This window comes from Pristis pectinata, chromosome 8 (assembly GCF_009764475.1).
Source record: "Pristis pectinata isolate sPriPec2 chromosome 8, sPriPec2.1.pri, whole genome shotgun sequence".
Lineage (NCBI taxonomy): Eukaryota > Metazoa > Chordata > Chondrichthyes > Rhinopristiformes > Pristidae > Pristis > Pristis pectinata.
The window spans coordinates 87355883-87381731 of record NC_067412.1 but is presented as its reverse complement, the minus strand read 5'-3'; the positions used below and the strand labels follow the sequence as shown (position 1 = coordinate 87381731).

The following is a 25849-nucleotide window of genomic DNA, read 5'->3' as shown; positions in this document are numbered from 1 at the left end:
AATTCCTCACCAATAAATAGTACTCCTTTCCATTATTTTCTACAAAAGTGCATGACTTCATGTATTTTCACATTATATTCCATCTGTCGTGTACTTGCCTGTTCACCTAGCCTGTTTATCTCCCCTTGAAGCATCTGCATCCTCCTCACAACTCTCACTATTGTGCAGCTTAGTGTCATCAAATTTGGATAACTGTAAAACTTTTGATATTCTGCAATCTGACCATTCTGAAATCCCTCTGGTTCAGTGTGTAACTCACCAGGTAATGCTTGAAATTCATGGTTTCATCCCTTGAAATTCATGGTGGCCCTGGTTCCTGTGCATCCTTTAAACTTGGTGGGTTCACTGGAAAAATTATTATACTGAGTAATGTCTTTTTTCAAAAAAAGTTTGTTTGGATATTGATGGAATAATATCCAATAGTTTGGGAAGTCTTGCACTGCCCCCCCCCCCCCCCAATAGCATGCCAGAATATTGGAGTGTCAGTGATTCTCCTCATCCAAATCATTGATATAGATTATAAATGTGTACAGCTGGACTCCAGCATCAATCCCTGTGGTGCCCAACTAGTCACAGCTTCCTAACCAGAAAACAATGACTTTTTTTTCCTGTGTATTAACCCAGGTGGTTTAATTTTGTTTAATAACCTCTTGCATGGCATCTTTCTGAAGGCTGACGGTATCTAAATATGCCATATTCATGGGTTCTTTTAGTTATGAACTCAATATACTCCAATAGATTTGTTAAATCCATGTTGACACTGCCCAATCCTATTATTTTCAAAGTGCCTTGCTGTCATTATTGATTCTAACATTTTCCCTACCATTGATATCAGGCTTAACTGCTGCAGTTCCCCATTTTCTTTCTCCTTTTTAACTTCTGGATTCACAGTTGCAATCCGTGGGAACTGTTCTAGAATTAATGGTTGCCATCTCCCATCTGCAAAGCCATTTCTTTCAAAACCTTGGGATGCCAGTCATCCAATCCTGGGAATTCATCAGCTCTCGGATTTAAGAGATTTCTCCAGTAGATTTTTTTAGTAACTAATGCCAATGCCTTTCAGCTCCTCTTCCACTCTCACCCTGTTCTCTGCCATTTCTGGGAGGTTTTGTATGTCTAGATTTCTGGATTTACCATCAATAAAGCTATTGTTTGGGGTTTATAAACTAGGCGGCATTTGCTCCTTTTTATTCCTTACCTCCATCAAAACTGATTCTACTTCCTAATCTTCTAAACTAAGGTCATTTCTTACCACTATCTTCGTGTCATCCTTTATTATCAGAGCTACTTTTCTCTTCCCCACAAACTCCATCTCTTTCTTCCCCCCCAAAAAAAAATCACGTATACTGTTTTCAAGTTCAAGGTTATAGGTATAAGCATACATACACAAGGCAATAAATGCCGTGAAAATTAGCTTTTTTGCAGCAGCACATTACATTCATTTTGCATGTTTCCAAAATAGGGATTTTTGTCAGTTTTATCACCTTGCAAGGACATCTCTATAATGCATTTAGATCAAACCCATTTATATCTACTTTTGTGCGGATTTATCCACATTGTTATGAATTAGTGGTGCATTCGAGATAAAGGGCCTTTGCCTTCTTCCTCTGCCCCTTACACATTATACTTTCCAAATTTTTCTCTGGCTTGAATCCTTTCCACTCCCAAAGACCGCCAAAGCCACCCACAGTCAATTAAGTACTTTTGAAGTGACGACACTTGAAATGCAGGTTAAAAGTAGCAAAGATAAACATCAGAAGAGAGACGAGAGACTGGATGCTGGAACTCTGGAGCAACACACAAAGGAGCTGGAGGAACTCAGCGGGTCGGGCAGCATCTGTGGAGCTTCGAGACCCTTCACCCGGACGTCAGGAATAACAGGCAGGACAATTGGACAAGCAGCAAGGGCAAATGGTTGGGAATCAAGGCACTATCTGACAGAAGGTCAACAATTAGCTTTTTTAAAAGAATGTTGTACGAAAATGAAAAAGGTGGAGAAATTATCTCATTAGCTATCTGTTAGCTGTACATGGATTTTTTTTGGAATGGGTATTAGTGATGGAAACTACTGTTTTTAATACTAATAATAAAAATTAATAGAAACAATAACCAATAAAAAAAGAACTAATAAGAACAGAAAAGGCTGAAGACTGTCAGGAAGTCAGGCAGCATCTGTGGAGAGAGAATACGAGCTAATATTTTAGACTTCCAGCATCTACCGACCTATGCTTTAAGAAGAAAGCGACCACAGCTGCATCCCACATAAGGAAAATACTGCGAATGCTGGGCACGCGAAATAAATCCAGGGAATGCTGGAGATACTCGGGATAATGTTGCCGAGAGGGAAACAAACTTAACGCACGAGGGGCGAGCACACTGTGTGTGTGTTTGCAGAGCTCCGCTCCGTTGCTCCCCAATGGGTAAGAGTGGTGGGTGAGGCGGAGCTGCTTGTGATTAACTGGAATCGTGCTTGCTTCCTGTTTATAAGTATCCCGAGGGACTGAATGTTGCTGGAAATGAGTTCTGTTGTCGGGAGGCGTATTTCTGGATCCCAGTTATTTCGCCAACATTATTCCCATGTTTTCACGTTAAAATGGGGCCAGAGGCGGAGTCTCTGCCTGTGTACTGTCTAAGGATTTGATTTCTCTGCAGCTGATTGATTCAGTGGTTGCGTTGATTTTGGCAGCCGGCCCACTCGGCGAACGACGAGTTGGGGGCAGGTTTGTACCTGATTTTTGAAGCACGCTAATCTCGATCAATCGATTTATGCAAGAGCTCCGCTGTGAGCCAAGGACATCAGTTAGATTTGAGTAACACAGCCACATGACATGAAACGCGGTGGTTGTAAATAACATCGCTCTGCAAAACAGAAAGAAAAAAAACTGCACCCAGAGTCTATAAGGATCCCCTTGCGTGCTTTGCTGTCTCGTCCAGAGGAATGGACGTCGAGGACAAGGCTATGAAGATGTCGGAGACTGCCGAGGGTGAAGGCTATAGAAAAGTGCAAGTGTTGGATGTGCCCGGGTCCAAAAAAAAACACGCAGCCGGCCGCAGTCTCCCCATCCGCTCCCCAGCCAGGCTACCGAGTGCCCGAAGGCGGTTTCGGCTGGGTAGTGGTACTCGCGGCCACCTGGTGCAACGGATCTATCTTCGGCATCCAGAACTCGTTCGGCATTCTCTTCCTCATGTTCCTGAAGGAGATGGAGAACCAGAACGACCCGAGCCTCCGGTTTAAGACGGGTGAGTGCGGATTGCTCGCTTTCTGCCAGTTCCCAGCTCTCGCTCTCAACCCTCTGCACGCGTTTGTAACCCAAGTGTGTGACTAATCCACGCACCCTCCCCTCTTCTCTAAAGAAACTCGCCACAGTGGGTTTTCTCATACCGACCGATGGGCGAAAAGTCACAAGTTTGACCAGGGGGGAATGAAGTTTGGAATTGCTGGGAGCAGCCAGGCGGGTGGGGCAAGATCAGGGAGAGTGCTTCTTTCTGCAGAAGCTGCCCAACACGGCTGGTATTCCCGGCACCTGCCAGAATCCGCTTCACCTTGCGCTTGGATGAAGGTACCACCCTGTACGTGGATGCGGTGTGGAGTTGGAACACGATGGGGGTCTGCTGTGTAACTGATTGTTGTCCGGAGTAAACGGCTACTGGGTTTGGTAGGCGGGCGCGCCGGGGTGAGACTGGGGCAGGCATGAATTCCCAGTATTTTCCAGGTGCTGGCGGCTTAACAAGATAGCAAAGTTTAAGGTGCAGTTTAATGTCATTGTGTCCTTTCGGCACGTCACAATTTCTCAACGAGGCTAATGGAAATGTGAACTGCAGAGAAGCTCTTGGTCAGAATGCTCCTTTGTGTTTCGGGGCGTCTTGAGATATCCAGCAGCTTCTCTAAAATTGTCAAATTCTCTGCCAACTTTACAATCCACACTGATCATTACATCTGAGGGAAGGGGGGTTGATGGAGAAATGTGGAGCCCACGTTTAGTGTAAATGGAGTTTATCAAATAAAACATACAATCAATAAACCTCTCCCGGCTTTCTATTTTATTTTATTTGGTGATTGTTTTGAAGTAATGCCGCTTTCTCTTCTGAAGTTTTGATTCTTTGGGATTACCCTCTAATGACACCTGGATCCACCTATCGCTTGCCAGCTCTTGCCCCGCCCCTTCATACTGGCTATCTCCCCTCTCTTTCAGCCCACATGAAGGGTCTCCACCCGAATCGTCCATTGTTCACTTCCCTCCACAGATGCTGCCTGACCCGCTGAATTCCTGCCGCAACTTTTGTTCCAAATTCAAGTCTCTTGTGCCTTCCGTGACGAAAAGATTCTATTCATAAAACACATTTAACATCAACAAAACTTTTCCTGGGTTGATACCTTTTAAGGGGTGCTTGAAATGTGGGACCAAATTGAAGTTTTTTTTCTGGCTGTTAAGATAATGCATTTTTGAGCTTGTCTATTAAGTCAAGCCGAGCTTATTGTCATATGCACAAGTACAGTGAGGTACTGTACAATGAAAAACTTGCAGCAGCAGCATCACGGACATGTAGATGACATACAGAATATGTATTATACCATACAGTGAGGGGAAAAAAAAGACTCCGCAAACACAAGACCTCAGTGCAAAGAAAAACAGACACAAGTCCATAGTAGTGCAAGAGGTGGTCCACAGTGTTTCATTGCTGAGGTAGGATTATGGTTGTGCAGATTGGTTCAAGAACCTGATGGTTGTTGGAAAGTTGCTATTCCTGAACCTGGTGATGTGGGACTTCAGGCTTCTGTACCTTAATGGAAGATAAATTATGCCTATTTAGTGGCTACTTTTTAACATGTATAAATTCCTACCGTATTTCTTAGATGCTCTTGCATCACAGGAGGAGGTGACTTGTTCCCACAAGTCAATGCCAACTCTTGGAGCATTCCCAGCAATCCCATTACCCCACCTACATCCCTGTGACTTATTGTGTCTTAAATGTCCATCAACGCTGCCTTGGTCCTCCTGCCCCCCCCCCCCCCACCTACACTGAAGGTAATTTATAGTAGCCCATTAACCTACTAACTTCACCAAAGGTTGTACTTGACACATGGTGGTGTCTTTATGCGTTATTCTGCCAGTTTCAGTTGGTTTATAACAAATTATTAATGTAAATCTTGACCTAAGCGTCAGATAAGTGAAATGGTTAATGTTCCAGATATGTTTCCTGCCAGAGTTTTGAAACAATTGGTTAATGATCCCAGGGATTTAAGGTTAACACAAATGGTTATCACAATGAAGGAAGCTTATTATGTTTCAGATTGATTCAACTTGCCATCTAGACAGTAAGAAAATCTCTCTTTTTACACTAATCATTGTGAGCACTCCCTTATTGTTAATTTTTAGAACTTGTCTCCAACTGTGTTAGAATTCTTTCTCCATCTCTATGCACATTAAAGGAATAAAGGAAAATGAGGAGAGATAAGTCATCAGTGTTCTTGTATAGATTGACACAGACCACTTCAATAGGTTGTTGAAAGGTCATCCTAGACAAATGAAATTTTCTTCCCTGATATTGAAAAATGTTGCTGCTCTTTAAGATGCATAAAGCACATGAATACAACGTCATTGTTTGAATGAATTGTGTCCCTTATCTGAAACGTGCTTGTATATTTAAGAAGTGTTGATGTATTTTTCTGGAAAAGCAATACATGTAGCTCTCAGTATATTTTGTGCTTCAGTCTCTGAAATTAGCCCCATAATCACTGCTCAGTGTGGCTCCTTATTTTGCTGGCATGGCTTTGATCATTTTGATATAACATAGTATATTGATTATTACATTAATCAAAAAACATTTGTTTTCCATATTTTCATTCTCACCTTTTTCACCTGTTAATTTCCATATTATTGTTTTATCTCCTCCAACTCTTACAGTCACAGTTTATGTCAATCCTTTTTATACTCCTCTTCCCCCATGTGCAGCGTCCCCTGAGCTAAGTCTATATTGAGTGACCTGGACCTAGGTATCTGCAAGAATGTTTACTCATCAAAATTTTGAGAGATTCTGAGGAGATTCCTTTGAAAGTAACTATCACTATTAGTTTATTATTATATACACATGGGTGCAATGAAATTTCTTGCTCGCATGAAGCTCACTTGGTAATAATAAATACTACAGTGAGTACAAAACAAGAGTGGTGCAAAGTACAGTAGTGCAGACTGAAGTAGTGCACAAAGAAATGCTAAACAGACAATAACAAAAGAGGTAGAATTAAGGATTTGAGAACCTGGCAGCACCACTGAGAAAGGGATGTGAAAGAGGTGAATGGTTCAGAAGTCTGATAGCAGTGGAGAAGGAGCTATTCTTGAGCCTGGTCATCTGGGCTTTCATACTCCTGTATCTTTGCACTGCTGTAAAAGTTGTGAACAGACCTTTTGGGATGTTACAGTAGAAATCTCACGTGTGGACCAGTACTTTAAGAACTCCCTGCATTTTTCCCAATCCTATGGTTCCTTGTGAATGTTACAAATAAACAATCCACAACTTGAACATCAAAAAATCTGCAGATGCTGAAAATCTGAAAAATAGAAAATGCTGGCAACGCACAGCAGGTCAGGCAGCATCTGCGGAAAGAGAGACAGAGGTAACATTTCTGGTTCTATACCCTTCATCACAACTGAGTTAAAGTTGAGTTGTATTAAAATGGTTCATCTCAATAATATACCAAATGCTTAGTTCACTCGTTCCATATCTTGTCCAATAGACAAATTAATAATGGTGTAGAAAATCTATTTTTATTTTAATCTGCAAGTTGATAACCAGTACTTTAAGGTTTCAGACTTGGGTCATTGGAATAGTCTTAGCTCTGAAAAAGTAGTCATCTTCCATGAGACACTTGCTTCTCAGACTGATCCAACAACAAGGTTTTGAGGAGGATGGAGCCATTCTCCTTGTGTCTTTGGCATCATTTACTCTACAATCAATACAAGTTAAACTGGTCATTTGAAATAAAATCTGGAAACACTCAGCTGACTAAGCAGCAACTATGGGGTCAATATTTCAGGTCAATGATCCTTCATCAAAATTGGGAAAAGTCAGAAAAAATGTGCCATAAGGTTCAGAGTAAGAAGGAAGGAGAAAAATCAAAAGGAAAAGACTATGATAAAGCACCTTGCAGGGGATATTAAATGATAAAAGGTGAAAGAGGATGTTAATGGGGTAAATAAAGAAAAAGATTAGTCTAGAGATCTAACTGTGAGATTTCTTTAACACTGAAGTAGTCACTGCAGTTCAAGAGGTACCTGTGCTTTTGAATTCCCACTGATCTTTCAAGGCATTTTGGAAGTACTTTAGCATATCCTCCCATAATAAGAGAGGTTCTGAAACATGTCATCGACATGTAAAGTTTCTGTTTCCTTCATAGATGCTTCTTGACCTGCTAAGAGTTTCCAGCAGTTTCTGTTTTTATTTCAGGTTTCCAGCATTTTGCTTCTTTAGTGTAGTTCCACAATTTTCCAACCATGGGTGGGAGATCAGTTGATCTTAAAATAAAATCTCTTCAGGTTTCTCCCTAACAGTTGACTTGTAAGGGAGAATGATTTTATAGTTGGGTGCCATTAAAAGGACAATTGAACTAGGCATTGCTCAAATGGAATCCTGAAAATAAAACGAATTGCTACCAAGCCTTCCAGTAATTGTGTTTTAAAGTAAAACATCTTACTTTAAATCTAGGCAACTGTAATCCAAATACAAATGAATTATCTTTTGCCAGAAATAATTTGCTCTTGAACCTTTTGGACTCAAACACAAGTATGATAGTAAACTCAACCACATTTAGAGCAAGCTCTACATTCCCTGAGGAGATTATTTGTCTGCTTAATCTAAATTTAGTTGAATTTTGTTTCTGGTGAACAGTGGCATGAGATTTTGAAATAGTAATGATGGAAGTACTTTGAAATGCTAATATAACTTGCAAAAGGAATTCTATATGAGCAAAATATCACTTCAGGATAAAATCAAACCTTGATTTTCAATTTATTCCTTTTGCAGGATATGGGCATCAGTGTCAATGCCAGCATTTACTGTCCATCCCTCAAAATCGTACAGTTGGAAACAGGCCCCTTTGTCCACCAGGACTGTACTGACCATCATGCATCTTTTTGCACTAATCCCTCTTTATGCACCCACATTTGCATCAATCTCCCTTCCCCTCCCCCAAGATTCTATCCGAATTGCCTTTGAGCTTCTAAAATAGTACAACTTCCTGAGGTGCTCAGCAACCCACTCAAGAGTGAGCCACTTTGGTGAGTCTGAGGCATTGGTGAGTCACGGCTTGGTATGGCAATTGCTCTGCCTGGGACTGCAAGAGACTGCAGAGAGTTATGGACACGGCTGAGCACATCACGGAAACCAGCCTCCCCTCCATGGACTCTGTCTACACTTCTCGCTGCCTCGATAAAGCAGCCAACATAATCAAAGACCCCACCCACCCTGGACATTCTCTCTTCTTCCCACCCCCCCATTGCAGAAGATACAAAGACCTGAAAACACAAACCAGCAGGCTCAAGGACAGCTTCTATCCCACTGTTATAAGGCAATTGAATGGTCCCCTAGTACGATAAGATGGACCCTTGACCTCCCAATCTACCTCAACGTGGCCTTGCACCTTGTTGTCTGCCTGCACTGCATTTTCCCTGTAATTGTAACACTTTATTCTGCATTCTGTTGTTGTTTTCCCTCTTACTATCTTAATGCACTGATGTGATGAAATGATCTGTATGGATGGCATGTAAAACAAAGTTTTTTCACTGTACTGTACCTCTGTACATGTGACAATAAACCAACTTACTGATTTACCATTATATGGGCCCAAATGTGTAAGGGCGGCAGGTGCATCAGGGGGCTTTTTTTTATAATAATCGGGTAGATTATTTTAAACTTCCAGAATAATGATTGAATATATGTTCCACTGCTATCATTTGTGAGGTTTGAACTTGAGTCTCTGGGTAGTTAGTTCAGGTGTCTGGATTACCAGCGCGGCAATTTAAATACCATGCTGTCAACTTGTATCTTGATGGCATACGGAGGTTTTTGCTGCGGCAAAACAACAAATTTCAAGACGTATGTCAGTGATGATAAACCTGATTCTGAAAATAGTAAAACTTCTAAAGGTGCTTCACAGGGCCGTAATCCAAGATTGTGTTATATTGAGAACCACAGAGATATTGGGACAAGCAACCACAGGCTTGGTGAATGCATCTTAAGGAGCAACTGGGGGAAACTCACCCCGTCACAGGGAGAATGTTTAAACTCCACATAGACGGCACCTGATGTCAGGACTGAACCTAGGTATCTGGCACCGCGAGACAGCGGCTCTACTAGCGGCACCTTTGTGCCACTTTGTAGGATCATTTGGCCACTCCAATTTAATCTCGGGCCATCTGATGCTGAAGTCCCTAACTGAGCTCTTGTTGAATCTTGACCTGATTGATCAATGCACTGATGGGTAACCTCCACTGTTTCACTCTACTTCATGTGAAGTTACCTGTAACTCAGCTCTCTGTGCTAATTAATCTATGTATTTATCATTTCCATTTTCTGTAACCGGCTTAAATCTTTTATAAGATCACTTCTCCATTCCAGGTTGAGTGCCCCTGTTTCCATTGTCTTCCCTTATAATTCTAGCACCAAGACAGTGTCAGCTGAATGGTTCTTTGTTGACCAGCCTTCCTGGTTCCATGGTGAGCGGATTGATGTTAGTGAAGATGCAGTCTGAACATAGTGCTGTACAGTTTGATCACAATTTTCTCTGCCTTCTGTTTTTTCTTGCCGTATATTTCAATGTTTTTAGACTGTTTGAGTTGAACATGTTAGGTCTTGAATCTTGCACCATTCTGCCAATTCCCCACCTATGCCAACATATCATTTATGGAATAAAACCAGAAAATGATGGAAATGCTCAGCAGGCCAGGCAGCATCTGTGGAAGAGAACGAGTTAATGTTTCAGGTCCTAGACCACTTGTCAGAACTGGGAAAGAGGGAAAACAAATTGGTCTTCAATAGCGGAGAAGGTGGGAAAAGGATGGGTAGCAAAAAGGGGATATTTCTGACAGGGCAAGACCAAATGACTTAAAGTAGCATGGGCACAGGAGCAAACAGGACAGCAACTCGAGCTGTCCCGCAGCTCACCTCCTTCTGAAGCCTTTATCATACCTTTTGTTATCTCCTAGATTTCACTGTTTTGGTGCTGTCTTAGACAGCTTCTGTTCTACCAGCCATCAGTATGATCTCAGTCAAAACTCAAATGCCTGACTCATAATACACATTAAATAATGTTTCTGCATCATTCCTGTGCTTGTTGATGGAGATTGATCCCCAGTTAAGCAAAGCTTTGATTATAAAATTCTCATTCTTGTTTTCAAATCCTTCCATTGGACATGTCTCATAGTATCACAATTAACAACACATTACACAGATAAAGAAGCATAATGTGCTTGTAACTGCCTCTCCAGTTGCCCCCATCAACCTATTTGGTCTCATCCTGTCAGAGATATTGCCTTTTTCTTCTACCTTTTCCCCCTCTCCACCTTGTCTACTTGTTTCTCCTCTCCCAGTTCTGATGAAGGATCCTGGACCTCAAGTGATAAACTGTTTGTCTGCACAGATGTTTCCTGACCTGCTGAGTATTTTCAGCACTTTGTTTGTATTTCTGACCAGGAAGGAGGTATAAAGTAGATTGTATCATTAAAAATAAAAGCTGAAGATGTTGTAGGTACTCCAGAGTTCTGACAGCAGTGGCATCTATTTGTAGCTATGTCATGACTCTCCCACAAGTGGAAGCATCTCAACATCTACCCTGTCAAGACCCCTTAGGATCTTGTGCCTTAATAAGGTCACCCCTTATTCTTCTAAACTCCAAGGAACACAGCCCTAAACTGTCTAGACTCTCTTGACAGCACAACCCTTTCACCCAGGAGTTAGCTTGGTGAGTCTCCTTTGGACTGCCTGCAATGCTATTGTATTGTGCTTTTTAACTGAAGGGGACAAGAACCATGCACAGTATTCCAGATGTGGCCTCCTCAACAACGGGTACTTCTGTAACAAATCCTCCCTCTTCTTAAACTCCAATCCCTTTGCAATAAAGGTCAGCATGCTGTTTGCATTCTTAACTACTAGTAGGAACTGCCTGCTAATTTTTTTGTGGATCATGCGCTAGAAAACCCAGTTACTTCTGAACTTCACTCATTTGCACTATCTCTCCATTTAGATAATAATTCGTCTTTTGATTCCTCTTACTCTAATGCATAACCTTACACTTCCCCAATTGCCAGGTTTATGACCAATCATTCAATCACAATGTCCTCATTACAACATAGCCTTCTAACTCTTTGTCATTGGAAAACTTGGGAAATCTTGCATTCCATTCCCTCCTCCAGGTCAATAATGTAAATACCAAACAATTGAGGGTCAAGAACCTATCCTTGAAGTACTTGACTGGTTACGTCCCTCCAGCCTGAAAAGGACCCATTTGTTCCAGCTCTCTGTTTTCTACATGGCCAGTTTTCAATCCAAGTTAACACACTTCCTCAAGTACCTTTTTGGGCTCTTAATTTTTGCACCAGCCTCTTGTGTGCCATCTTGTCAAATGCCTTTTGAAAATCTAAATACACTCCCCTCCATCAACTCTCCCCGCCATGTTGTCAAAGAATTCAAGCCCATTAGTCAACATGATTTGCCTTTCAAAATGTCATGTTGACTGTTATATTTAGCTTTCCAAAATGATTAGTTATTTCCTCCCTGATTGTTGACTCTAGCACCTTGCCAGCAATAGATGATAAACTAACTGGCCTATAGTTCTCCACCTTCTGTCTTCCTTCCCCTTTGAACAAGGGAGTCACATTGGCTGCTTTCCAATCTTCTGGCACTGTCCTGGAATTTTGTGCGTTCTGAAAATTTTCAACCAATGGGTCCACTATCTCTGCAGCCACTTCCATTGGCTCTTGGCAACTTTTCCACCTTTTGCCCTGTGAGTTTCTCTAATACTTTATCCCCTGTGATTGGAATTTTTACAAATTTTCCCTGTTATTTGTAATCAGCCCATGTTATCTGAGAGATATTTGTAGGTCCTCCATGGTGAAGACTGACTTAAAAAAAATTGATTTAACATAACTGCCATTTCTTTGTTTCCTGTTATTAATTCACCTCCAGATGTCCCACACCACCTCAGCTGTCATCTTCCTATTAACATATCCATAGAAACTTACTGTTTTGATATTACACACAAGTTTTCTCTCAATATCAATTTATTTCTTCTTATGAACTTTTTAGTCTTTAGCTGCTGGATCCTAAAAACTTCTCAGTCCTTGAGTCTACCACCAGCCCTGTACTTTGTCTGCTTTACTTTTCAATTTTACATGGTCCTTGACCTCCTTTGTTAACCACAGATTGTGCCTCTTTCTTATGGAATCCCTTTTTCCTAATTGGGATAAATTCCTGCTGAGTATTATGGACCAGCTTTTGAATATCCACCACTATTCATCTATTGAATGTCTATTAGCTTATTTTCCCAGTCCACCTTGGACAACTCCACCTTCATACCATTATAATTGCAATTATTTAAGTTGAAAACCATGGCATTGGTCCTGTGGTGTTTACTCTTGAACCGCACCTGAACTTCTGTGGTCACTACCTCCTAAGGGATCTTTAACCACACAATCTCTTATTAATCCTTCCTCATTACCCATGACTAAATCTAAAGTAGCCCGTACCTGGGTAGGTTCTGTAACATACAGTTCTAAGAAACATTTGCTGATGCAACATAAATTGTTCATCTACAATATCCTTGCCAATTTTGTTCATCCAATCAATATGTAGATTAAAATATCCCATGGCAGTTGCAGTTCCCTTCAGACATACCTCATATATTTTCCTGGTTTTGCTCCACCCTATCCAGAGGTCACATCTTGGGGGTCTATAAACTACTCCCACCCATGTCTTCCTTCCCATGTTATTCCTGATTCTACATCACTATCCGCTGCCTCAATATCACAACCTAACACCACTCTGATACCTTCCTTGATTACCAAAGCTACCCTGCCTCCTTTTTGGCTTTTCTTTTGGACAGCATATGACCTGCATGTTAAGCACCCTGCCCTGGTTACCCTGCAACCATATCTCCGTAATAGTCATTAGCTCATACTGGTATATTGCTATCTCTGCTGTCATCTCATCTGTCTTGTTGTAAATGCCACATGCATTCAAATAAATTAAGCTTTTATTTTATTTTTCATACTTTTTACTAACTTGGATTTGCTCTGTGCTGCATAATATTGTTCACATTTTCTGTCCCAGCTTGTCACACTTTGTCAATTTTCCCCCTCACTATCTTATGCCACTGCTCTCTCATTTTCAGCCAGGTAAAGTTAGGACATTTACAGACCATAATCCCAATGGAAGGCACTATAGGTGAGGGAGCCTAAATTGTCTGCCGTGTTTCCTAACTTTCCAGAATTTTTTGATTAGTTTTCTTGGATCACAATTAACTATTCCTGTTGCATTTAAGCACCTGTGTTTGGATATTAAAGGAATTTTAAATGCACATTTTCCTGAAGTTCTTCTGGGCACTGGTGTTAAGCAGCCTGTATGATCTTGACTGAAAGATCAGAACCTTAAGATGTTCATGCATGTCAATGCCCAAAATTCATCCTTCCCCACTGGTAGATCAGACCCAGCACAGTAGTATTTCAGGTGGGAGGGAGTAGCCTTGGATTTCCTGAATGTGGGCTTCAGACATTGTGAGGATTCATGGCATGTCAAGCATGGGCAAGGAAGCCTTCTCCTGATTACCGTCATCCATCCTCTCTCAACTGATGAAGCAAGTTGAACAACACTTGAAAAGACCACTGAAGATAGCATGCGGACACTTCAATATCTGTCACCAAGAGCAGCTTGATAGAACAGCTGGCTAAGTCCTGAGGGGCAAAACTGCTAGACATGGATTAAAGCAGGTAGTGAATCAAACTACATTAGGAATGAACGTACTTGACCTCCTCCTCACTAATCTACCTCTGGCAAATGTATCAATCCATTATAGCATTTGTAGAAATGACTACAGTCCTTGTGAGGACAATGTCCTACTTCACACTGAGGACAGCCTCCATGTTGTGTGGCACTACAAGCATACTAAATGGGGTAGACTTGGAACAGATCTGGCAGCTCAGGAGATGCTGTAGCCCATCAGCAGCAGCAGAAATGTACACTACTACAATCTGTAACCTCATGTCTCAGCATAGTCCTTGCTGTGTCATTACTAAGAAGCCAGTGGATCAGCTAGTTTGAGGAGTGCAAAAGGGCTTGCTGGGAGCAGCACCAGGCACGCTGAAAAATGATGAGGTGTCTGCCTAATGAAGCTGCAATATGTGCTCTAAAGAGGAAAAACAGCATGCAATAGACAGAGCTGTGATCTCTCAATACAACAGATCAGATCAAAGCTTGCATTCCTACCTATCTAGTTCTAAATAGTAGTAGACATTTAAACAACTAACAGAGAAGGCTCCAAGGACGTCCCTATCCTCAACAATGACAGGACTCAACTTGTGTGAGTGTTAAAGAAAAGGCTAAAGCATATGCAAACCACATTTAGTCACCTTTCAGCTTCCTCCTGAGATTCCCCAGCATCATAGAAGCCATTCTCCAACCTATTTGATGCATCCCAGGTGATGTCAAGCAATGGTTGAGGGCACTGGATAGAACAAAGGCAATGAGACCAGACAACATCTTGACTACAGTACTGCTCCAGAACCAGCTGTTCCTCTAGCTAAGCTGTTCCAGTACTGACACTACACTGGCATCTACACTACTATGTGCAAAATTGTCCAAATGTGTCCTTTCTCATAAAGCAGTCTGGGTAATTACCACCCAATCTGTCGACTCTCAGTCATCCTCGGTGATGAAAACTGATGTTGACAATGCTATCAGGCAGCACCTACTCGACAGTGCCCAATTTGGGTCTTGTCAGGATGGCATTGCTCCAGACATCACCCCGGACATAGTCCAAACATGGACCAAAGAGCTGAATTCCAGAGGTACGGTGAGAGTGACTGCCCTTGACATCAAGGCAGCATTTGACTGAATGTGGCTCTGGTAAAAGTGAAGTTAATGGCCATCAAATGGGGAAAACCTTCCAGTGGTTGGAGTCATACTTTGCATAAGGTATGCTGTTGTTGTTGGAGGTTAATCATCCTGGTCTCTGGACATCACTGCAGTTTCTTGGAGCAGTGTTTAGACTAAACCATCTTCAGCTGCTTCACTGGTTACTTTCCTTCCATGAAATGGGGATGTTCGCTGATGACTGCACAATGCTCAAATTCACTCGCAACTCCTCAGCAAATGATGCAGCCCATGCCTGCACACAATAAAACGTAGAGATCCTCCAGGCATAGGCTAATAAGTGAGAAATAACATCCAAGCCACAGAAGTGCAAGGCAATGACTGTCTCCAACAGGGATTTTAACCAATAACTCAATATTTAGTAGCAATATCATTGACCAGAAACTGAACTGGATGAACCACATAATTACAGTGTAGCAAGAGTAGGTCAGAGAGCAAGTCTCTTGCAGTGAGTGAGCCACCTCTTGACACCCCAAAGCAGAGCATTTCCACTGGCCAGATGCCACAAATCAGGAGTCTCTCCTTGCTGGATGAATGCAATTCTAACAATGCTCTTAAGTTTGACACCATCCAGTTGCATGAGGTACCACGCAGCCAGCTGTTTTGGTGTCTCATCCCTCACCCTAAACATTCATTCCCTTCACTACTGGTGCACAATAGCTGCAGTGTGTACTGTCTACAAAATGCATTGCGGTTACATGCCTGGGCTATACAGTCAGCCCCTTCCAAGTCTGTGACATCTACCACTAGGAAGGGCAAGGTGCATGGGAACATCAACATACAGGGTCCTCTTCAAGTCGCACACCATTCTGATTTGGAAATGTATGGCTCTTCCTTTATCATCGCTGGATATAAGTCCTGGAACTCCTTTTCTATGGGAATAGGTTTACCAGAGAGACTGCAAGTGTTCCCAAAGGTGACTCATCGACACCTTGAACGCAAAATTCAAGATGAGCAAAAAAATGTTGGCCTCGCAGCAGCACCTAAAAATTAATAAATTAAAAATGAGATGTTATAATGGTGCTAGTATAATAGTTAATGTCTTATCTATTGTCATCTTACACTGCAGTAATTTAATGTTGATTTTAAAAGTGGAACCATACTGTGATGAAACAACAATAGATTTATTTGTGCTTTTTTTTCTGAAGTAGAGTTAATTTGCGTTTGCTAGTTTTGAATTAGTTTGGCAGGGGGATGGGAACCAGAGCACCGGGTCAGAAAGTGGAGGGATTGAGAGGAAGATAGATGTCATGACCAATAAGTCTGTAAGGAAGGACAGACAAGAGCAAGGTAATAGGCACGATGGGATGGATGGGTTGAAGTGGGTTTATTTTACTGCTAGGAGTATTAAGGGTAAGGGTGATGGAGCATGAATCAGTACATGGATCTATGACATTGTGGCTATTACAGGGAGGGGCAGGACTGGATGGGTTTCAATGTTTTGGAAAAGATATAGAGGGAGGTAAAAGAGGGGGTTGAGTTAGACAATATCACAGCTCACTCAGAGCAATAATGGAGGTCTCATCCACTGAGACTATATAGGTAGAACTCAAAAATAAGAAAGGTGCAATCACTCTAGGATTATACTACAGATGCCCCACTAGCCACTGGGACATCAAGGAACAAATATGCAGGTAGGTTAGGGAAAGATGTAAAAACAACAAGGTTGTTGTCGTGGGTGACTTCAACTTCCCCAATAAGGACTGGGACCTCCTTTGTGTAAGGGCTTTAGATGGGGCAGAATTTGTTCGGTGTATCCAGGAGGGTTTCTTAAATCATTGTGTAGATAGCCCAACAAGAGGAGGGGCCGTACTGGACCCAGTGTTGGGAAATGAGCCTGGCCAGGTGATCGACTTTTCAGTGGGAGAACATTTAGGGAACAGTAATCACAACTCAAGTTTTAGACAACAGATGCTACTCGACCTGCTGAGTTCTTCCAGCAGATTGGTTGTTGTCCAGATTCCAGCATCTGCAGTCTCTTATGTCTCCTTAAGTTTTAAGATAACTATAAATCATGACAGTATGGACCTTGTGGGAAAGTATTAAATTGGAGCAGGGCAAATTACAAGAGTATTAGCCAGGAACTAGGGAGAGATAATTGTGAACAGCTGTTTTTGGGTAAGTCCACGTCTGACATGTGGAGGGTGTTTAAAGACCAAATGCACAGAGTACAGGACAGGTATGTTCCAATAAAAAGGAAAGACAAGGATGGTAAGGGAACCTTGGATGTCGAGTGAGGTGGTGAATTTAGTCAAGAAGAAAAAGGAAGCATATGTAAGGTTTAGGAAGCTAAAATCAAATGGAGCCTTTGAGGGTTATAAAGAAGCTAGAAAAGAACTCAAGAAGGGAATTAGGGGAGCCTAGAGGGGCCATGAAAAGTCCTTGGCAAGTAGGATTAAAGAAAATCCTAAGGCATGCTATACATACATCAAGAGCAAGAGGATAACTAGGGAGTGGGTAGGACCACTCAAGGATAAAGGAGGGAACATGTGCTTGGAGGCAGAGGATGTGGACAGGGTTCTAAATGAGTACTTTGCATCTGTATTTACCAAGAAGGATGCGGAGGATAGGGAGATCAGTCTGGAGTATGCTAATATGCTGGGGCACTTTGAGATAAATATAAAGGTAGTGTTGACTCTCTTAAGGAATATTAAGGTGGATTAGTCCCCAGGGCCTGATGGGATATACCCCAGGTTATTGAGAAAGGCAAGAGATGAGATTGCTAGTGCCTTGACCAAGATTTTCATGTCCTCTTTAGCCACAGATAAGGTCCCAGAGGACTGGCGAGTAGCTAATGTTGTTCCATTATTCAAGATGGAAAATGGGGATATAATCCTGGAAACTATAGACCCGTGAGTCTCGAGTTAGTGGTAGGGAAGCTATTGGAGAGGATTCTTAGGGACAGGATTCATGAGCATTTGGAAAACCATGGCCTAATTAGGGACAGTCAGCATGGCTTTGTTCAGGGCAGGTCATATCTTACTAACAATTGAGTTTTTTGAGGAGGTGAAGAGGGTGATTGATGAAGGTAGCACTGTGGATGTTGTCTACATGGAATTTAGTAAGACATTTGATAAGGTCCCTCATAGGAGGCTCATCCAGAAGACTAAGATGCATGGGATCCACAGTGACTTGGCCATTTGGATTCAGAATTGGCCTGCCCATAGAAGACTGAGGATAGGGGTCGATAAGACTTATTCTGGATGGAGGTCCATGACTACTGATGTTCTGCAGGGACCTCTGCTATGTGTGAGATATATAAATGACCTGGATGAAAATGTGGATGGGTGGGTTAGTAAGTTCGCAGACAATACAAAGATAGGTGGTGTTGTGGATAGCGTATAAGATTGCCAAAGGATATAGCAGGATATGGATCATTTGCAGATATGGGCAGAGAAATGGCAGATGGAGTTTAATTTGGTCAAGTGTGAGGTGTTGCACTTTGGGAGATCAAATGTAAAGGGACAGGATACTGTTAATGAAAAGACCCTTAACAATGTTGATGTGCAGAGGGATCTTGGGGTCCAAGTCCATAGATCCCTGAAAGTGCCCCCACAGGTTGATAGGGTGGTAAAGAAGGCATATGGCATGCTTGCCTTTATTAGTTGAAGCATTGAGTTCAAGAGTCGGGAAGTTGTGTTGCAACTTTATAAAACTCCGGTTAGGCTGCATTTGGAGTATTGCATTCAATTCTGGTTGCCCCATTACAGGAAGGTTGTAGAGGCTTTGGAGAGGGTGCAGAAGAGGTTTACCAGGATGCTGTCTGGATTAGAGGGCATGTGCTATTAGGAGAGGTTAGACAAACTTGAGTTGTTTTCTCTGGAGTGGTGGAGGCTGAGGGGAGATCTAATAGAGGTTTATAAGATTATGAGAGGCGTAGATGGAGTAGATAGCCAGTATCTTTTTCCCAGTCGAAATGGCATATTAGCCTGCTGAGTTAATCCTGCCTCTTGTGTGAGTTGCTTCAGATTCCAGCATCTGCAGAATCTCTTGTGTCTCTGTTAGCCTTTATTACAAGCGAGTTGGGGTTTAGAAAATGGAACGTGTTGTTAAAGTTGTACAGGGTGTTAATGAGGCCACAACCTGGAATACAGTGCATGGTTTTGGTCTCCTTGTATAAGAAAGCATTGAAAGCAATCCCAGAGATATTTCCCAGGCTAATTCCTGGAATGAAAGGGTTACCTTGTCACCAAAGAAGTTGGATCTGTATTATTTCGAATTTAGAAAAATTAAGGGTCATCTTATTGAAAGATCCTATGGAGGCATGATGGGGTAGATGTTGAGATGTTTCCACTAGTGGGAGATTCTTTAATGAGGGGACATAGATACAAGCTAAGGGGGTAGTCATTTTAAAACAAAGTTGTATAGAATTTTTTTTTCAGAGGCTGGTGAATCTTTTGAATTCTCTACCCCAGAGGGTTGTGGAATCTTGGTCATCGAGAGTATTTAAAGAGGAGGTAGATAAAATTTTGAAACATTAAGGAATTGAGGGCAGCGGGAAACTAGCACAAAAGAGGAAATGAAGCCCAGAGTAGATCAGCCATGATCACATTGAATGACATGTCAGACTTGAGGGGCCGAGTGGCCTACTCCATCTACTGTTTTCTTGTCTTTTTGTGATGCTCTCATTCAGTTTGAACGGAGATGGTCTGAATGTCATGCAGAACTCTGAACTTTTCTCACCTGCTGGATCTGCTGCTAAACCCTTTGATGACATTTCTTGGCGCCAGAGTTCCAGAATGTGGTTCCTTTTTATATATATATACCCCGCCTTCTGGTGCACTCTGGTCCCAAACTTTGCTGAGTCAAGCATTTTGATTCCAACAGTATTGTTTTGATTGTTTAAGGAAAAATGTATCTGGACTTTGGAAAAAGTCTGAATCCGTTTACATTTGCATTTCCACATTTAAAGATGTTTTTGTTTATTTGAATCAAAGGCTAAAATAGTTAGCAAACAATATAAGCTGGCACATGCTGTTTTACATAGTTTGTTCTGATGGATATATGAAGCAAAGTATTGATAATAGAATACAGATACAGGGCAGTTAAATATAACCAGCCAGTAAATCCTATGTAAAAGTTTAACTCTTTTGGACCTTGTACTGTCTGTGCATTCCCTGGCATTGCTTAATTTGGACCAACACTTAATAGTTCACCCTTCACCTGTTTGATATCAGCACAAAATTGCATTGGGGTCATGACCAGTAATTTTTGCTTTTCTTCTTTCCCCCGAGTCCATCAATCTTTCTGAACTTGCCCTATCATATTGTCTCTTCTGAAACTGTTTCAGCACCTATCCAAAATTTCTTCACCATTTCCAAAGATAATCAAGGAAAACACCTACTCTGAAATGTCCGGTCTTTAGCCCTAGTCACTTAATTCCACAGATGATGTCCATAGTGGTAGCAGCATAGGAGCCATTCTGTTCATTGGGTATTAGATCACTATACTTGTCCCTGAGATTTCCAATCCTCTTCTAACTAAATAGTTGTACACTCCTTGTGTAGAAGAATAGCGCAGAAAGCTTGATAAGAGGGAGATCAACAGTTATTTTGTAATTAGTATATTTTCAAGTTTGTATCTAGTTTGTACCCGTCAACCTTCATTTCCTGCCCAGCGATTCTAACTGAAGAATAAAATGTGTCCGCTGCATGTCCTAAACATGATTAGTAACCATGCATGTTGAACTTCACTTCTGATAGGAGGTTCTATTGAAGTCAACAGAATAGAATTTCAGAACTAGACTTGAGCTAGCACACACAACTACGTCATATGTCTAACAAATACAACAGTGGGGTGAATTTTTACCCCACGGTGTTTCAGCACCATCAGACATTACATCCCAAACATGAACGTTCCTGACATTATGAAATAAAAACAGAAAATGCTGGATATATTCAGGTCAAGTTTCCGTCTTCACGGATGCTGCCTGACCTGCAGAGATTTTCCAACATTTTCTGTTTTTATTTCAAGTCGAGTTTATTGTCAGATGCACGAGTACATGTATGCACAGGTGCAATGAAAAACTTGCAGCAGCAGCATCACAGGCACCTAGCATCATATAAACAATATGCATAAGAAAAACATAAATTATAGACAATTTTTACAAGAAAGAACACTATTAGAACAATAAAAACAAAGTCCATTTTATTGCAAAGTGAAGAAAGTGGTCATGGTGTTGCTAAACTGTAATGATTAGGATTTTGCCGGTTGGTTCAAGAACCAAATAGTTGAAGGGAAGTAGTTGTCCTTGAACCTGGTGGTGTGGGACTTCAGGCTTCTGTACCTCCTCCCCAGTGGTAGCTGCGAAAAGATGGCATGGCCCGGATGGTGGGGATCTTTGATCAGATTTCCAGTATCTGCATTTTTTGTGCTTTTTACTTCCTGACATTGTAACAGGGGCTTTGAGTAATTGTTTTATCCAGCTGCAAAAATTTTCATAGAGTTATAGAGTGGTACCGCACAGAAAATAACCCTTACAGCCCATCATATCCCTGCCGATCCTATTGCCCATCTAAACTAATCCCATTTTAAATGTCTAATTTCTCTCTTGCCAACTAAGCAAGCTTCCTATGTTTTTTCAGCCTAAAAATATAGCTTATTAACTGTTGTCTAATACACTGATTCGTTTCACTGACCTCTTTTAGAATGTCATGCTAAAAGGAGTGACAAGTAAGTGGAAGTTAGTCAAAGTGAGTTGTCCAGTTTCAGAATTTCTCATTAATCTGAAATACTTTAACAGCTCTGGACACCTCCAAAGAAAGAGGCCCTTTCTGAGTCGGGTTTGGCCGTCCATGGACTCCAACAGTTCAGAGCCCTCCCAGACCTCTGCATAAACCCTCCCTTCGAACCTTCAAAAGGCACATGCCTAGAAATTCATCCTAGTCGTTAAACCCAGTATAAGGTGGCAGCATTACCGTTTACTCCTCTTCTGAAGTTCAGTTCCATTGACCTATGTTTGGCACTGCTGCCTGCAATTAATTTCCCAGCAAAGGTTTACCTCACACTCTTCTGAAAATATTTCTAAATGCAGAATATTTTGATTTAGTAGCAGTGTATGTTTTTTCTGTTATCTCTCTAAGGTTTTGCTGGAAGCACGTCCTGCAGCCTGTGCTTGTCTCCCTTCCCAGGCACTTCCAATGTATTTGAATCATGGAAGGAGGTACTTAAGCACATTTCTTAAGGTTACATTTGTACTGAGTGTTAACAGGGCAAAATGACCTGGGAAAAAAAAACTAATTATAAACTCTATGGTTAGTAATTACTTAGCAGGTTATCCTTAGACCGTGCTTTTGAATTTTTACCAAAATTCTAGTTAGCGAGCTTGTGCATCAGCATGAGACTATAGTTGCAGCACTGTTCAGTAGTCTGTAGGCAAATATTTATACCTTGATCCCTCTTTTACCCTTTGGACAGTGGCAGCTTTATTTCTTTCAGTTTTTCCAAACCTCATTTTCTCCATGAGTCTTGCCAACTCTGCTGCCATCTCTCATCTTTTGGATGGCCCTGTTGTTATCCCCGTTATTAGGATTCTTGGATTCATAGTATCCTGTGGTCTAAAATGAATCATAGGACAGTTACAGCATTAAAGGAGGCCCATTCAGCCCATCATAAAACTCCTATTTCTTCATAGCTAAAGTTTTATGCACAGTTAGCTCTTTTCGTTAGCTATAGATATTTTCTAATTGCCTTTGAGAAAGTGGTGGTGAGCTGCTTTCTTGGCCAATGCAGTGCTTATATCGAAGGTGCTCCCACAGTTTTGTTGACCCAGCAACAATAAAGGCAAAAGAAAGTCAGAATGGTGCATAACTTGATGGTGGAATTCAAGATGGTGGTACTCCGTTTTGTCAATATATTTCTACTTACAGAAATTGTGACTGTGGGGGGTGTCAAAGAAGTCACCAAAGTACAGTATGTAGTTGGTGCACGTGATAGCTACAATGCACTGGTGATGGAAGGAATGAATATATGTTGTATGGCTTGTCAATCAAATGAAGTCATAGAGTTGTGCAGCACAGAAATGGGTCCTTCGGCCCAATTTGTCCATGCCAACCGCAACATCTATCCCATTTGCCTGCAGTAGGCCCATATCCCTCTAAGTCCTGTCCTATCCAAGTACAAATGTTCCATATAACCACCACAAACTGCGTGGAAAAACTTGCCCCTAAGATCTTCAAACTCCTCTCTTCTCACCTTAAACATGTGCCCTAGTTTTAGACTCACCCACCCTAGGAAAAAGACTCTGAGCATCTACCCTTTCTAAGACCTTGTAGTTTTATAACTCTCTATATGGTCACCCCTCAGCCTCCCACATTCCAGTGAGAATAACCCAGCCTATCCAATCTCTCCTTTATAAGTAAAGCCCTCCATTCCAGTTAACATCCTGGTGAATCTCTTCTGCACTCTTTATAATGCTACCACATCCTTCTTATGAACTTGCACCCCAAGGTCCCCCTCTACATCAACACTCCTGAAGTCCCTGTCATTTACTGCATATGTTCTGTTGGTATTTGATGTTCCAAAATGCATTACTTCACACCTGTCTGAATTAAATTCCATCTGCCATCACTCCGCCAGCTTTCTAACTGATTTATGTCCCTCTGTGTCCTCTCACATCTTGCAGCTATTGTATTCATGCGGTGTGTCCAGTTGGATTTCCTGTTGATGGTAATTGATGGTGGGAAACTCTGTAAAGGTATTACCACAGGAGTACCAGTGTGTCAGGCACATTTTCTTGTGAACCCTCTAAAGAAGCTCAAGGTTGTGCAGTTTGAAGTGTTTTTCCTAGATTTAGTGAGGTGCCCCTGTTGTATTATTGAGCATGAAACACAAAAACAATTGATGCCAGGTAGGCAATCCTTCAGCTTTTAGCATGTAACTCCTCTCTTTTTCTTGCAGTGTCTTTTTCTTTAATTAGTGCTAATGCAGTCAGATTTGTTCTATAATTTCTTTCATTCCTTGAAAACTTGTAAGACATCTTACAGGCTTGTGCTTCCTACATTTCTATTCCGTTGAAGTCAAAAGGTGCACATCCTGTGCTGTTACTTATTTTCTCCAGTACTTTATCTTTCTGTTCCTCTGATCTTCATAGATCTAGCTCAATCCTCTACTGCATCCCCTTTGTCGTCCTCAAACTTGGTGGGGGCCTGCACTTCCAATCTTGACTGGGGTGGTATGTGATTTCCTGTTAACTTTTAACTTGGTTAATGTAGAACATTTACATTAAAAGAAAAATCTACTTGGCCAAAGCTGGGACTGAGATACAACCCATTTCTTATGTTCTTAACCAGTGCCGATTAATATATATTGGGGAGATTCTGAGTGCACGTTGTGCACATGAACATAAGTGAAAGGTGAGTATTGGGTATGGAAACAGCCAAGTACAGCAATTTCAATTAATGCATCAGAGCTTCACCCATAGCTAGCAGATCAGACTTCCTTTCTTAATCCAACAAGATTGGATTAGCCTTGAAAGGCATGGTTGGGCCCCATTCCCACTGGGATCATGGCCAAAAGATTTTCAGGTCTGCGGAGTCTGAAATGAAAATGGAAGCTTGTTGAAACAGATGCAACTTTGTTAAAGAGAAGTTGAACATTTGGCTCAACAGTGGACCTGTTCCCCACTTAAAGAGAAAAGCCACTGCATTGGGAGAGTAAAAACCGCCAGAGCCCATTATAACTTGGCCTTTGACAAGATCTTCAGAAATGCATAATCAAATTCCTGTTGAGACAGAGTCTTTCAAAGATGTCGTAAACTCTTTGTGCAATTAGTTGATAAAAGCTAGTCGAGCCCCCCTACTGGCCTATTGAACTGAACAATTCATGCGAGAGTCTAGGTTGAACAGAGACAATTGCAGCTATTCGGGAAATGTGCAGTTGGTCCCATTCACATTTCAGGACTTGAATTTCTTTGTGGGGTAGATGTGAGTGTTTTCAACTAATTTGTTTATATCCCAAAGTCCAATATTGCACAAGTGCCAAATTCTAAACTTGTCTCACAAAGATATGAGATGCAACCACATTGATTAAACAGAAACGGAGCTGCCTTCTCCCTGATCTCCACTCCCCAATGCTCCTTAGTAACAATCTTTTCTTAACTGCCTAGGTACTGAATCTAATACGGAAATTTGGAACAGTAACTGCCTAAACATGACTAATCTTAAGTGCAACAAAGTGTATTAGCAATAAGCCTGCTTCAGTGCTACAGAATGAAACTATTTGATTTTCACTTTCAAAATATAAAACTATATAGTGATATCGATGAAAAGAATCTACTATTGCTTTTAGGGTAAGTTACACAAGAGGAAATTCCCCTTCATTGTATCTAAATTTTAGAGATTATAAATAGGAGCTGGACTTTGTAGCAATTTAAATTGACTAGAAGATCTTGCATTCCTAGACAGCCAGGGAGCTGTCCATTGCTGGTCCAAAAGGATGTTCTGAAGATAATTTAAATGCTGTAGCTGAAATCGGCATGCTTTTTTTCTGATATCGTAAGTAGTTGTCATCAGGCTCTTGAGATTTAGTAGTTCCATCAGTAAAGCAAAGTTAACTTGAAGGCAATCTGTTTCTGTTACTTGTGTAACTTTCATCCATTTCAGTATCATCAACCTGCAAATTAATGGAATCTTTGATCCTGAACAGTTCTGATTTCATGATAATCATCGCCTCAGTTCCTATCCCCAGATCTTGCAGCCATTATATTTTA

At 41.4% G+C, this 25849-nt stretch overlaps 1 protein-coding gene across 2 annotated transcripts in view; it reads left to right on the top strand.

The window, feature by feature from the left end:
• The first annotated feature begins 2373 nt into the window (after positions 1-2373).
• The window catches only part of LOC127573054 (monocarboxylate transporter 8-like), an 81849-nt gene continuing 58373 nt past the window's right edge, over positions 2374-25849 (top strand). The window contains exon 1 of one of the 2 annotated variants that reach the window (XM_052020853.1): positions 2374-3240. In XM_052020853.1, the coding sequence (XP_051876813.1) occupies positions 3015-3240 (226 nt within the window). In that variant the 5' untranslated portion in view covers positions 2374-3014. The remainder of the gene's footprint in view (positions 3241-25849) is intronic. The other variant, XM_052020852.1, reaches the window with a different exon arrangement.